The following is a 15,255-nucleotide window of genomic DNA, read 5'->3' on the forward strand; positions in this document are numbered from 1 at the left end:
AGGTATGGCATCCCCAAATTACACATATCAGAGAGTGAAGACGTTGCCAAATGTGTCGAATTTATATCTATTATTCACGCTAGAGTCGAATGATAAGATCTGTATTACTCAAAAACGAAGCATCGGCATTGGGCAATGGATCAAGGATTTACTTAATTACTTTCACAAGAACTAAAACTTCGCTTCCGACTTTCGCCGAACAGGTACCGAACCCAGGATTTCAGATTCTACAGAATGAAAACGTGGCTGATTTAATCGATTTTAGAAAAACCGTTATACATACACAGTTAAATAATATATTTATTAGACAATATCAAATATACTGTTTCCGCCCCGAATCATCGCATTAGTCAGAGAGTTGAGAACTGGATGGGTCGTTAAACTTCCCACATTTCTCATGAGTATATAAGCCTGAACACAGCCGTACTGAATTACTTCCATCAGAAGTATACTTGTATCAAGAACTTCACCCAGAACAATTTCGTATTCGATATAAACTAGAGTAAAGCCCAACTTGCACCAAACGGAGCTACGCTGAATCGACCGAGACGACTTTGTAACTACAATCAAGTCCAGACAATAAGTTACCCCGAATCTCTCGAGTTCAACTCGATCTTCGGTACGACTTAAAGATTACGCCGACGACAATACAATACATAATAATAACACGTGATATATAATTATTGTGATTTAAAAATAAGCGCGGGCACCGCTCAACTATCACTTAAAATAATCAATATGTTAATGTTGGTTAAATTAATTTTAATATTTTTTATTTACAGTTTAGATCTACTGTGGTATACTAAAAGTAAATCTACATATATGTATGTACATAACATAAACATCTGGCACAACAATATTTAGGATCAATATTAAATGTACAATAGAAGACTTATGTTAATTTATACAACGTGTATGAACTCTTCGTTTATTTTTTTTAAGGAATTCGATACTTTCACTGTCATATTAGATTAAATCATCGCATTAAAAAACATATTGCCATCTGTCAATTATCATTGATTCAAAAACAGCTTAATCCACACGAATCGACTACTGCTGAGATAAAAATATTTTTGTGTCATGGACCACGGACATTTTAAAATAACCATCCGAATATAAAAATCTTAAGAGGCTGAGAGAGTCAGCAACTATTTAATTCAACATAAAAAATATTGCAATAAAACTAATACCTTCACTTGGATACATAATCGTAAAATAAAAATTAATAAAAAAAAAATAGATAATGCTGTAATGACGCAAATTCTTCTTTATTGAGCGCCTTGAGGTATAATGCTGTGCCAAAATGCTTTTAGAGAACCGACAATGCGAAGTAGTGGGTAGGTACGTAATGTATTTTTTGCACAGTTGCTGAAATTGCGTGGTTGCAATGTGCAAAACTCACGCACATGTCAGATGACTAAATCCTCGTGGTAAAACACGCCAAAACAAGACCGCTTCCTAGCCATGACTAGCAGAACTGAGCCATCGTTTGCTGTAAAACCAATCGATTTCAACCCCTGACTGTGTTGAGTCAATAATCCGGTGACCAGGCGCGTCATAGTTCCCCTCGATCCAATTACTATATTTTTTTATGTTTTAGCGAGCTTCCTGGGCGTGGTGGCTTGTGTGGATATATGGGTCATATTTTTTTAAGCAACATACGTGTATCTTTTCTCTATAAAATCATTACATATAAAACAGAAAATCTTTTTTTCTGAAACAATAAAAACTATCGTGCGGTGAGCTCTGGCGTCATGAAATTCACAATGTATTTTCATATTGAGCTATGGAACTATAACATATTTATTAAACTGGCAAAAACAAGCACCATATTGCGTAACATATAGTAAAAAGTGAATCAAATAGTGTCCAAATTCTGAGCAAAGCTACCCAGCTACAGTACAATTCTTATATTTATAAAAAGGTATATTTTACCTTAAAACTCGACATCGGTTGTACGAATTTTGATGATCCTGTATCCGTAATATAAGTTATAATACATATTTAAAAACGATGAAAATAGAATACTGTGTAATTGAGACAATTGTAAATATAATATTCCCAGACGACGTGACGTGGCTCTTACAAACGTTTATTGATCGCTAATGTTACTTAAAAAGAAAACAGACTAGAGAGTCTCTACCACCACGCAAATATAACGCTACCTCCTTAAACTTATACAACCCTAATATTATAAACATATGTTTAACAATAATTGTAACCTTTTTCTGAATTGCATATTGTATGATTATAGTAGGTTGGTCTTTTTTTTTGGAACACATTAATTATAGTTATCTTATATGCGATAAATGTTGCATCGCACTTAATAAGATAAAAATATGTTTAACAATAATTGTAACCTTTTTCTGAATTGCATATTGTATGATTATAGTAGGTTGGTCTTTTTTTTTTGGAACACATTAATTATAGTTATCTTATATGCGATAAATGTTGCATCGCACTTAATAAGATAAAAACTTAGCTTAGCGAAAATTAATCACTTTGATCAGTGAAAAAAGCTTGGAAAACCTAATCAGAATTGTAATTATAATAATTTTGCTCTTTCAGACATGATAGAAATTGACAAATGTAGTGGGTTCATATTGAAATCGAACCCACAATTTGATACAATTTGCAAAATCAAGAAAAACTAACATAATCTAGGTAAAAATAATACTACTATATATTTAGTTATTTTAATAATAATTTGCATATATAATAGTTTGGTAAAAACTGGCAAACGCGATGGCGTTTAAGTATTAAATATATTAAGATTTTATTTAAAAAACCGTGATAATTTACAATGCATGCCCGAGCTATATAACCTATATAATATATGTACATAACAGTCTAGGCTTTTATATACATTAAATATTATTTACATGACAAAATAATGAATACCATATATTTCGAAAAACTGTGAATAATTAAATTATTAACAGAAATTGGTTGGCATACATTTGAGATTATGAATACACAGGAAGACACGAAGCGAAAGTAGAATTTTTTTTAAGTAAAGTGATAAAAGAAACACCCATAATCATTGTGAGAGTATCGCTAAAAGGGTCTCATAAAATTTTTTTATTTGTGTTCTTGGAATTTTTTGAGGAAAGAAGCTTTTCTCATCGATGTAAACAAACGATATTGCGTATCCGAGCAAACATCTATTGAACGATACCCATTAACAGTTAAAGACTTCTCTTTAACGAAGGCATATTTCGATATTCAAATATCTTCGCTGAGCAAGTACACTAAAATAAATACTGAAACCCAGGATAACGAATTCCATAAAATGACGGCATTGCCAATATTACCGATATACAGTGTAATATGATTTTATTTAGACAATTACAAAGAGTCATTGGTTGATTGAGGAATGAGGACACTAAAAGGTACATTGGACTTCCCCTAATTCTTAAGAATGTATAAGCCAAAACACTGCTTTAGTGAATCACTTTATTCAGACATTTTAGTAAGAGACTTCATCCAGAACTACCAATTCGCTTCCAACTTGGAATAAACACCTACGCAGAATAGACTGACCGAAAAAAATATGTTTTCTACTATGACCATTGGAGCTGGTCCAGCTAAAGTATTCACCTTAATCCCAAGCGTTCAACTTGATCTTTGATACGACTTCGAAACTACGTGATAGATATTACATGTTTTAGTTTTCAGTATAAAACAAAAATAAAAACAATCTATTCAACCTATAAACCAATGGTGTTATGGAAACAAGCAATCTTCCTAAAAAATACATTCTGGTTGTTTATATTAGTTCGAGTTTGATACTTCTACTTCTTATGTAATGAACAACTTTAAAATTATTTTTGGCTCGTATTTTTCGAGTCAGAATTTTAATACACATGTGGTCAGAATTTATATTAAAAGATCAGAATATAAGCGGCCAAAATAAATATTAGATGCTCAGAATGTATATTAAATATTTAGAAATTAAATTTAAATGGTCAGTTTTTATATTAAATGGTAAGAATTATTTTGACAGATGGCTAGAATCATTTTTTTCAGTACAATTAAATAGATTTGTTGAGAGTTATTTATGGAGTGTTCACTGTCCTAACCAACACTCGCTCGCACCTAACCTGTCCAACAGTTTAGGTGCGAGCTTTATATTTATAAATGTTATAATTTTTTTTTAATTCACATTATCGTCCTATATTTTAATTTTGATCGTCCTATATTTTTAATCTGACCGTATTCTAATTTTATTCTAACCAATTGACATTTATTCTGTCATTATTTTAATTCTGATCGTTCTATATTTTTATTCTGACCATAACGGCTAGGGGAATTATGTACGGAGGTTTTAATTTATATAATAGTCTTCCAAGAGAAATCCGAAACAGCAAAAATATAACGGGTTTTATAAATGGAATAAAAAAACACCTTCGTACATATAGAAATAAAATATTATAATATTAAGTCTTTATTATTGTATATTTTTTCTTTCTGTTATGTATTTTTTATATATTTTTATATATGTTTACTAAATTTGTTAGATGTAAAGATTAGCTATTAAGCTAAATAAATTAATAAAATAAAAAATAAATAAATAAATAAATAAGCTATTTTATTCTGACCCTGAATAATATAATTATGACTTCATTATTTTAATTATGATCGTCCTATATTTTTATTTGACCATATGCTATTTTTCTTTTAACCATTTGATATTTATTCTGACCCTGAATAATGTAATTATGACCTGACTGTTAATAAAATTCTGACTTAGATTCCAATTTTATTCTGACCCAAAGTTGATTTAAATTTTGACTATTTAATTTGTTTTGCATTATTTTTTGATAAGAAAATATGATGTTAAAACCTAATCTCATGGCTTCTAATTTGCTCTACATTAATTCATCACAGTGAACAAGAACATTAAAAAATTGACAATTCTTGTATTGATTACACGTTGATAATAAAAACATGATGAGAATCTCTACATCTATCTTAAATTTAAAAATTAGTGATATTTGGTAAGAATGGAAGAAAATTAAACTCACATTTAAAGATACTATTTCTTCAAATAGTTCTATCTTGGTGCTGTCGTTGCTCTCTGAATCAACGTCTGTAACGGCGTCATTTTCAAGAGTGTCTGCTTCTCCGAACCTTGGTGCGATTCTTGGAACAGTTGCATCTGTATCCAATTGACTGGCAGACTCTTCGGTGATAGTTTCTGGAAGAGGTTCATCAAACAGTGCTGCCAAAGGCGTCGATTCTTTCAAAGCTGCTTTGACAGAGTGTTGCCTCAATATAGAACCAAACTTCTCAAAGAACCCATCGTCGATTCCTTGGATTCTGTATATTAAAAAATAAAATATGCATTAATTTTTTGATATATACAAATTCATACTGTAACACTAAAAATAAAGAAAACCACTTACAATTAATTTTAAGATTGTACATAATTATTAAGCGAATGCAGATAATTACGTTTCTATGTGAATTGTGATTAAAAACGCTATGTATTTTTATGTTTTTATTACATTAAACAGAGATTCACGAACATTTAATTAACAGTTTAAACAATGACTTGTTATGCAATATAATATAATAATAATAAATAAATGACATACTTAAAAATAAATAAAAAAAACTAGTTATATAACGAATATTTTTAATGGTGAAATAACTTTAATATATAATACAATCTTTGGTATATATTTAAAACATTTATAAAAACATAATTTTATGATATCGATCAAGATATGGTATTGATTCATCTGAAAATCAATATATATATATTTGTAAGTTATACCTTGTACATCAAACTGGAAGCCCTTTTATTGTGCATCTTAAAATGCTATTAATTCTATAATTATTTACATTCCTTTAAAAACTATTTAACATTTAATAATCTAATAATCTCAAATCAATCTAAATATATAAATAACAATTCACATACTAGAGAAACCATTACCATTAGGTAATTTAAACAACGGAAGACTGTATGGTTGTATATATGTATCATTATCAATCTAATACAATACAAAATTTTACAAATTTCCAATGCATGTATATTTTATATAGACATAATCTTCAATTCCATGAGAGCCTCCTTCTCGGCCGATTCCAGACTCCTTTATGCCTCCAAATGGTGCTTCAGCAGTCGATATTATACCCTCATTCACGCCGACCATTCCGCACTCTAATTTCTTAGCGACTCTAAACACCTGAGCTATATCGTTACTATAAAAATAACCAGCTAAACCGCTCACGGTACCGTTCGCAATGTCTAACGCTTCTTGTTCGTCTTTAAATTTAATACAAACAACGACCGGTCCGAATATTTCATTCTTATACACCGACATATCGCTGGTTATGTTGGTCAAAACGGTCGGTTTATAAAACTTATCGCCTAAATCTTCGGCAACTTCTCCGCCAATCATAACCGTCGCTCCCTTTTCGACGGCATCCTTAACGTTTCTCGTGACAGATCCTATTTGATTAGTGTTGATCAAAGGTCCCAAATTAACGTTTTCATCCTTTCCGTTGCCATGAATCAACGTTGTTTTGATCGTATCGCATAACTTATTAACAAATTCGTCAAATATAGACTCTTGTATTATGAATCGATTAGCCGATACGCAGGTCTGTCCACAATTGCGAAACTTAGAAGCCATCGCTCCTTGGACGGCTTTATTCAGATCGGCGCTCTCGAATACTATAAACGGAGCATTACCTCCCAACTCCAATCCGATCCGTTTAATACCAAAAGCGCATTGCTCGTAGAGTAATTTTCCGACTGTAGTAGATCCGGTGAAAGATACGCCGGCTATTGACGGACTCTGGCATAGCAATTTGCCTATAGCCGGTGCATTCTTTCTTCCGCTCGTGATGACGTTGATGACGCCGTTGGGTATTCCGGCTTCTTGAGATAGATGAGCCATCGCTAAGGCGGTCAGAGGCGTATCTTCGGCGGGCTTGATCACGCACGTGCATCCGGCGGCTAAAGCGGCGCCGGCTTTTCTTGCAATCATAGCGTGCGGAAAGTTCCAAGGCGTAATTAAAGCCACCGGACCGATAGGTTGATGGGTGACGAATATTTTTTTATTATTGGCAGGACTCGGTATGATTTCACCGTTGATTCTGCGCGCCTCTTCCGAAAACCATTCAACGAACGAATTGCCGTAAGCCACTTCTCCGATCGATTCTTTCAAAGGTTTGCCAGATTCGGCCGTCATGATCTTAGCGATCTCCGATTGGTTCTTGCTCATTAGTTCGTACCATTTTCTAAGTAGTGCAGAGCGTTCTTTAGCTGTATAATCTTGCCATGTTTTGAAGGCGTCCGAAGCTGCTTTGATAGCCCGTTCGGTATCTTGTACGTCCATATCTGGCACGTTACCCACTATTGAGTTCTCGGCTGGATTCATAACCTCAAAAGTTGCGCCCGTAGAAGCTGTCACCCAATTTCCGTTAACATAACCATGTTGCTTGAGAAGATGCATGTTCCGTTTATTTATGAGTGAAATTTTAGGGATTGAACGAAATATGGTTAAATTCGACAACATTTTGATCGCATAAAGCGTTACGAATGCTTAAAAACTTGAATAGATTTCAATTAATTGTCTCACGATGAACTATTCGATCAGCTGTCAAGGCTACGAAACGTCAGATCGGAGATCGAGTAGGGATAATATGTGCGTCTCTTTCGCGCACGTTGCTTCTATACGCTATGAAAGAGATGATGCAATTTTTGGCCAGAAGCACTGAATATTTGACTCGACATAAAATAATTATTTCAATTTTATCATTAAAAAATAGTTTTTGACGAATTTGTTCATAGTTAAAATATTTTTTTTTTTATATTTTAAAAATTTAATAGCAAAACAAATAAATTCAAGCAATATTTATTACTAGGTATTTTTTCGGAATGAATGTTAGTTTCATAAGTAAAATACCAATTAATGGAAAAAATCTTTAATTTAAATAACATGCTTGTTGAAAATACAGTAGGTTGCCAAATTAGTAGGGACAGTACCAATATTTTGTGATTTTTACGTTTACATTGCCTCTATTTCCTATAATTTCTTCGTTATTTTTGCTGCTGGTATCACCACTAACACTTTTAAGAAGTAGCAGTGCTAGCAAAGTCAAATCTGTTAAAAAAATTTAATTATTTACACGTGGCCAGCATTTTGGTGAAAATACCCGATCGAGAGTCTCATTAATAAATGTATAAATATTATTTCAACGATATTTAACAGTTTAGCTATACCAAAACGTCAGTAATTATTAATTATCTATCAATTTTGTATAGTTTAGAGTTCATATCTTACTTGAATTAATAGTTTTGCCCTTTTAACCCCAAAATTGTGTTTTCAAGTTTGTCCAGGTCTTTAGATACGTCCCAAAGGAAATGTGTACAAGTGAAGACATTATTATTGAATACTAAGCATTCCCAAAAGAAAATAGCAGCCATCGCAGGCGTTTCGAAGTCTGTGGTTAACATGATTAAGAAAAAAATCTACCAAAACCTGCCCTTAGAAGTGGATCGCGTAGTGAAGTGTAGCAGAAAGCGAATCACCACACCTCGTACTGACCGCAAAATCAAAGCCTGTCTCAAAATTTGCAAAAAGAGTGCAGCCCCGTCTTACCTTGATGGACAACGAAAAAGGCATCGAAGTCTTCAAAAGAACAGTTCAGAGTAGATTGGCTGAGGAGAACCTCATGGATTATCGCCCAGAAAAAAACTCCCTTCACAATAGCTATGAGGAAAAAGCGGCTGGAATGAGTCAAAGCACATAAATACATGACTATTGAAGATTGAAATGGTTATCATTCAGTGGTTTTTAAGCTTTTAAAAATTCCAATTCTGTGATTATGGTATTTTTTCAGGTGTGCTTTTTTGACAAGTCCACGTTCCAACTTTTGGTGGGCAAATCATCGTTCATCCGACGACGCCCAGGGGAGAAATTTTATTGAGGCTGCCTCGTGGAGGCGGTCAAATATCATGGTGTTCCGTCATCTCGAAATAGTAATTTTTAAAGTAAAAATGAAGTCATCTCTAATTGTTTGTTATAATGCGAGGTGCTCTTAATCTTAAATATTAGATACAAAGCACTATTTGGGAAATGAATAGATAATAATATTTTATTTTTAACTAAATTTAAATTTATGTAAAAGTGCCGTGCAACCAAACGAGCTACTATAAATATTTTGTTGAAAGTCGGTAATTATAAAACATTGCTTAGAAAAAATGTGAAAATTGATGATTTTTAGCAGTATTTAAAAGAAATATTTACACCTAATTTGAAAATATTGAAGAGCCCTGCATTGTTCATAGTATTCGGTATAGATGGCTCTGGCGTCGTTCGCCGCCCACTTCACGCCAGTCGTAATTTGACGTTTGCGGAGAATTGGTGTAAATTATTTTTGTTATCAAAACAAATTAGTAAGTTACAATATAAGAATACAGTACTCTTATATTGTTTATCTAATGTTTAGCAATAACATAACCCTAAAAATCAATTAACATATAAATATTCATATCGACTTCAGACAAATAAATATAACTTCACCTTACAAACATAACCTAAAATATCAACTGACTTATTCATTTCAGATAATGGAAAAAGAACTGGATATAATATTAGAAGAAGCTATGGGCACTCCCGGAGTCACCGGCGTTTTGATAGCCGATCATCAGGGTTTATGTGTGGGATCTCGAGGAGCCGTCAACGGTGACTCTTCGGGCATCATCGTAGCCCTTGCAGAGCACGCGTGCCGCTTACAACCACAGTTGAGACCTCCTGCTGTCACCATGTCTACTGATACGATGCAATGTATAGTTCAACGCCAGGGAACTATCACAGCCGCTGTATATAAACAAATATCTTAATCATTTTATTTATCGCTAGTACCATAAATATCTATAACAATGTTTGAATTCCGTTATTGTATAAATATTATCGGCTTAGAGGCAATTTTTGTACATCCTTTTTCTTTTTGCCGTTTATTGCCTTTAATACTGTAAATTATCCACTTTTCTCCCTCCAACTTTGATTCACTGGCACTGGTTCTGGTTAGATCTCAATAAAGAGCTTTAGAATTGTAGCAATTCACTTTTAGCCTGTTTGCTCAGCCACAAATCTCAAATATTTCTAAGAGCAATGGTAGCGTTTCAACGAATTGAGCAACGATAGTTTCAAAATCTATAGTAATAACAATGGATTTTTTTTAAATATTACTGTTAAACCGACTCATGTTTATGGCACTACCTGATAATGTAGTCATATTTTAATGTACATAATTATATAGTATATCGTTTGAATCATATGCATATTTGGGATTATTTTAAATTTATTTAATATAATAAAGTATTTTTATTAAAAACAATGTATTATTCCCATAAGATGTTAGTAAAATAAATGAAACATCTAATTTTATAGTTTACTATAATATATTAATCAACCTATGAAGTCACAGCTATATAATCTGCATTTACATATAAAATTCTTAGAAATGTATATATAATTTGTCATATAACATTAGTTATATACATAGGAAACAGCTATTGTTATAATCATATATATAATAGATTATTTATAATTTTAGAAATATGCTCTTGCTATGATTTCGTTATTGTATTAGTAACATCAAAGTTGAAAATGTTTATAACATTGTAAATAAATAGAATAAATATTGATTCTACGTGTAATTGTATGCTTACCTAAAACATACATTTGCTTATAATGCCATGAACGATAAATCAAAAATATTGTATGGTGCTAAATCTAAAATAATAAAACAACTAGAAATAACTAAAGTATTGCTACACTGGTTATGAAGTATTTGTGTGTGAATTCAAGCATTAAAACCAAAATAAGAAAACTATATATAGTATATATATATATATATATATTATATTCTATAATTATAACTGTACGAGAAAAAAATAGAACAAATATATTCTGACACAGAATATGAAAGGTAATATCTATTCAGTAAGTAATAGCGTATCAGCAAATATAAGAAATCCTTACTCATAATTTTCCTTGAATAATATGCGACACCTTATCATTTTGAAAATAACTTTTTTTATAGATTAAATGTACTCTAAAAAAAATATGAGCAAGAGCAATTATATAAGGCAAAAATGATAAATTTAAGACTTAAGAAAACATTATTATGATATTTACTGAAACTGATTATGGAGTCTGTAGTTTTAGCAATTTTGTTTAGCTTAAAAAAAATTCAGGTTGATGTGGCTGAGGGCCGTGACTTTTCAACCACATCCTTTATACTGATCCCCTTGGACGAATAGGATAGCACATTTTATTTAGCTCCACCTTCGGTACATCCCATAATGAATGCTTAAGCAATGTGACTATTTGTAGGCAACCATTCGATAATTACAAAAGATACGTACAATATTAAAAAAATGTTTAAATTTTTTTTATGTTGTGGTAAATGATTATGATTGACAGCCAAACCTTTCTTGTTGTAGCTTTCTAGGAATCCATTGTAGGAAACCACTTTTTTTAAATTGTTTTCATATTTATTTGTATTAATTTAAGATTTATTTACAAATTGAGAATATATTAAAATATAATTATTTATAATTAGTTGTCTTATATTTCTTCAACAATAAAAATATTTGATATCAAGCGCAAGTTATTCCCACAATTTGGACCATTTATTATTATTTTATTAATTTACAATACTGCAAAAAATATATTTTTAATATAATCATCAGATTTTGCATACGCGAGCATCTCGTATTTCAGTGTATCTAAAGACGATAAGCAACCAGCATGCACTTTCTATTCTAATGAATGTGACACAGATAAGCGTCTAAACGAGCTATTCAAACAAATTTAACTCAGAATCAGCGTTGCTTCAGCATGTGATATTTTGCAAAATTTAATCTAAAAGTCTGCCCTTTATTTATGAATATAAAATATATAACATAGATATCTAAAAATAATCTTTAATTTACGTATACACATACATAAAAGTCCGTACCTTTCCAAGGCTGCAAATGTTGCTATGGCTCAAATTTTATTACCTATAAAACAAATTTATTTAATTCCAAACATATTGTCTCAAATATTAGTGTGGTGTTACCGCACATTAAAATTGTCTACTGAGATGTGAGTTAAAAAATAATCAAAATCTTGCTTCATTCGTTCAATTGAAAGGTTATAGTCACTATTTTATATTTCGATGGCCAAAATTATGTTTAAAAAATGTATGAGGAATTAAATTTAGCGTTGGCCGCAAAATTGTATATTTGGACATGCGTCAAAAAAAAATAATCGATATTTTGCTTCATTCATAAAACTGAAAGGTTATAGTCGCCATTTTAGATCCCGTCGACCAAAATGCGACGCCTGGAGGTGGGCGAATGTGAAAAGTTGTGCTTATTTGTGCATTGTTTTGAAACGCGTTATTGTTGCGCGAAATGTATCGATGAGTCTATTTATAGCCGTGATCTGAAGCGCCATGAATTCGCATATTGATATTTTCAGACGAAAAACTCACTCTTCTTCGTGATCGGCCTGCTCTAGGGACTTCTGCTTCTGGATCTTCTCGTAAAAGCCCTTCCACATAGATTCCTCGTCCATGTTGTGACAATCGTTGATCGACAAGAAGTTGCCTCGGTTTCAAATAACTACAGCGCGCGCCAAACGATCGCGACCGAATTATTGCACCGTACGAGAGACCGATCCCAGAGCGCGAAGGTCCTCACCGCGCAGACACCAAACGCGAAATGAACGTCACGCCGGACGCGACCGCGTCTATGACTCGTTTTTCTTTTTCTCGGAGACTTGTTGCATCTACTTAGGATAATCAAACTTGAACCGGCGAAATATTGCCCATGAAATATCCGATAGGAACGCTCGAATGTCGAATATAAACAGGTTTCTCGTATTGCATAATCGAGTTCGCATCGTCACGCGAGACGGTTCAGTAATACAATAACAATGTGAATTATGTGAGAATTTAATATAATGAATATATGGTCGATAAAAACGGTATTAAGTTTATTTCTTAGCATGTTTTTAAATGCTAATCGAATATTTATTTAAATTTAGTGCTAGAGCAACAAGAAATTGATGCTGATTTAAGAAAGTTTTGTTCTTTGATTAGGCATATTCTACCTCTCTGGATATGTTAATAAACAAAAATACCGCATATGAGACGAGGATAATCCTCATGTGATTCACGAGAGACCATCACATGCTCAAAAAGTGCGAATTGTGATCAGGCGGCGTCATTGGGCCTTACTTTTTTGAAACAATAGTCTTATGCGCAGGGTAGAATGTATCCTTTCCACACAATTCCACAAGTTGTTTCTAGTACTAATGGGTTATTAACGTTTCGATACGGACGTGCTATTAGGAGGTCCGTGAAATATTGCTGTATTTACTTTCGAGCCGTGTTTGTTTCTCTTTTCGTTTGTTCAAAATGGTCGTTAGAATGACCTATAAACCAGGTTGTGTAAAAGGTTGAAACCTCCACAAAACTAAATTCTTAATTCCCTACTTTTGTATTGTTTCCTTCTTGCATATTTTTTTTATTCATTACTACCAGAATTAACTTAATTGATAAGGAAAATTCTACCATAAAGAACGTTTTAGAAAACCCTGATTATACGAGTACATACATAATATAATATAATTATTATGTACTACACATAATAATTAAGGAAAAATATATACTACGTGTGTATACAAACATATTATATCTTTAGTTCTTAGTTGGATTAATTTGATAACAAATGTAAGTAGAAGCGAAGATAACAAATAAACAAACGGTTTTTTCACTATTTACGAAAATGATTCATGTTTTAATATTAGCACATTTTAGATAAAAAATATAATGTAAAAATCTAAAATCAAAATATATATACTATAAAAATATTAATGTAATTCAGCTCGTAGAAGCGTTGTTAAAATCTTAAATGTTCAATCTCTCGTAAATTTTTTATCATAACCATGGCTTTTGATTTATTATAAACATGGTTTATGATTTAAGAGGCTAAGTTTTCTCAAAAACATCAAAACATGGCATATATTTGATCATGAACATAGCATATGTCTTATCACAAACATAGTTTTAAGTACAATTAATTGTGGGAAAATTAGATTTTGTAAGGATGATGCCAATGTAGTGTTAAGAAAAAAGATTGTTTAGCATAAATTAAAGAAAAAAAAGCTCCTCTTGATGAAGAGAAGTAAACATATGATAATAAACATATTTATTTCCATAATTCAAATATACATTAGAGATAATTCATAATTCATAACAATTGCAATTGCTAGAATCGTAAAAGCAGTTTGGAAATCATGTCAGACTTTTTCGGCCCTTCACTTTTAATGACTTTAACCTATGTCTTCATTTTGAAATTTTTTTATGATTCTTAGCCGAATAATGTAACTTTTGCAATTAGCTAGACGCTAACAGATTATTGTATATAATTTATTTAAATGTAGGTGTCAATATCGGTCAGCAGTATCAAATTTGCGAGTCTTTGGAGTGATTAGTAATGTCACCGAGTGTCATATCTTTTATCATGATCCTTCAAAAAGCTAGATGAGATAGAAAATTCAGAGCAAATCACATTAGGCTTTAACTTTACCTCCAAGATCAAACATTTGTGAAAGATTGTGAGAGCCAAGTTAGGCGACTGTCTGATAAGTATAAAGGATAGTCCAAACAATTCTTAATTAGCTCGCAAAATACCATTTCAACTATTCTTATATTCTATATCTCAAAAGCGCTTCAACTAAATTTGAGATATAGAATATAAGAATAGTTAAAATGGTATTTTTCGAGCTAAAAAAATTTTGAAAGCATACTAGAAGAAATTCTTTACTAAAATAATCAGCAATTCCTATGTCAAATACTGTTTAGAACAAAGACATCATCTAAAAAGTTGTAAATGAGTTAAATTACATCAAAACTAAAACATTATATGAAATTGATACAAGAAATTTTTAATAATATTTTTTATAATACTTTGTTTGAAGCTTTTTTGAATAACAATATACATTACAATATTAGTATTATGACTTCATTACAAAATTAAGTAACGACACAATGCTTATTCTGCAACGAATTATTCGTTTTCCAAATTAGATTCGCCATTGTTGCAATACACAATACATAGCATATATTAATCATAATTATATTAAAATCTAATAATGATTACTAGTGCTAAAAATGTACATGTGCTTTTACTTCTTAAAACGTTAAAATAATAATAAAATTTATTATCAGCCC

General features: G+C 31.6%; 3 protein-coding genes across 4 annotated transcripts in view; 1 reads left to right on the forward strand and 2 right to left on the reverse strand.

Moving 5' to 3' along the window:
* The window catches only part of stac (C2 and C2B_Munc13-like domain-containing protein staccato), a 37,823-nt gene that overhangs the window by 10,555 nt on the left and 12,013 nt on the right, over positions 1–15,255 (reverse strand). The window contains exons 1-2 of one of the 2 annotated variants that reach the window (XM_088199691.1): positions 12,511–12,741; positions 5,028–5,322 (exon numbers count right to left, since the gene is read on the reverse strand). In XM_088199691.1, coding sequence (XP_088055817.1) covers positions 5,028–5,322; positions 12,511–12,593 — 378 coding nt within the window. In that variant the 5' untranslated portion in view covers positions 12,594–12,741. Of the gene's footprint in view, positions 1–5,027; positions 5,323–12,510; positions 12,742–15,255 lie in introns of those variants that run through there. The other variant, XM_088199692.1, reaches the window with a different exon arrangement.
* Ssadh (succinic semialdehyde dehydrogenase) lies at positions 5,491–7,704 on the reverse strand. The gene has a single exon (XM_088199694.1). The coding sequence runs from the start codon at positions 7,533–7,535 to the stop codon at positions 6,021–6,023; it is 1,515 nt and encodes a 504-aa protein (XP_088055820.1). The 5' UTR covers positions 7,536–7,704; the 3' UTR covers positions 5,491–6,020.
* Positions 9,330–9,999, forward strand: Lamtor5 (Late endosomal/lysosomal adaptor, MAPK and MTOR activator 5). Its single transcript, XM_088199695.1, has 2 exons — positions 9,330–9,418; positions 9,590–9,999. Exon 2 carries the CDS (start codon positions 9,593–9,595, stop codon positions 9,863–9,865), a length of 273 nt encoding a protein of 90 aa, XP_088055821.1. The 5' UTR covers positions 9,330–9,418; positions 9,590–9,592; the 3' UTR covers positions 9,866–9,999.

This window comes from Plectrocnemia conspersa, unplaced genomic scaffold (genome assembly GCF_051122295.1).
Source record: "Plectrocnemia conspersa isolate PC_06_02 unplaced genomic scaffold, ASM5112229v1 ptg000012l, whole genome shotgun sequence".
NCBI classification, from domain to species: domain Eukaryota; kingdom Metazoa; phylum Arthropoda; class Insecta; order Trichoptera; family Polycentropodidae; genus Plectrocnemia; species Plectrocnemia conspersa.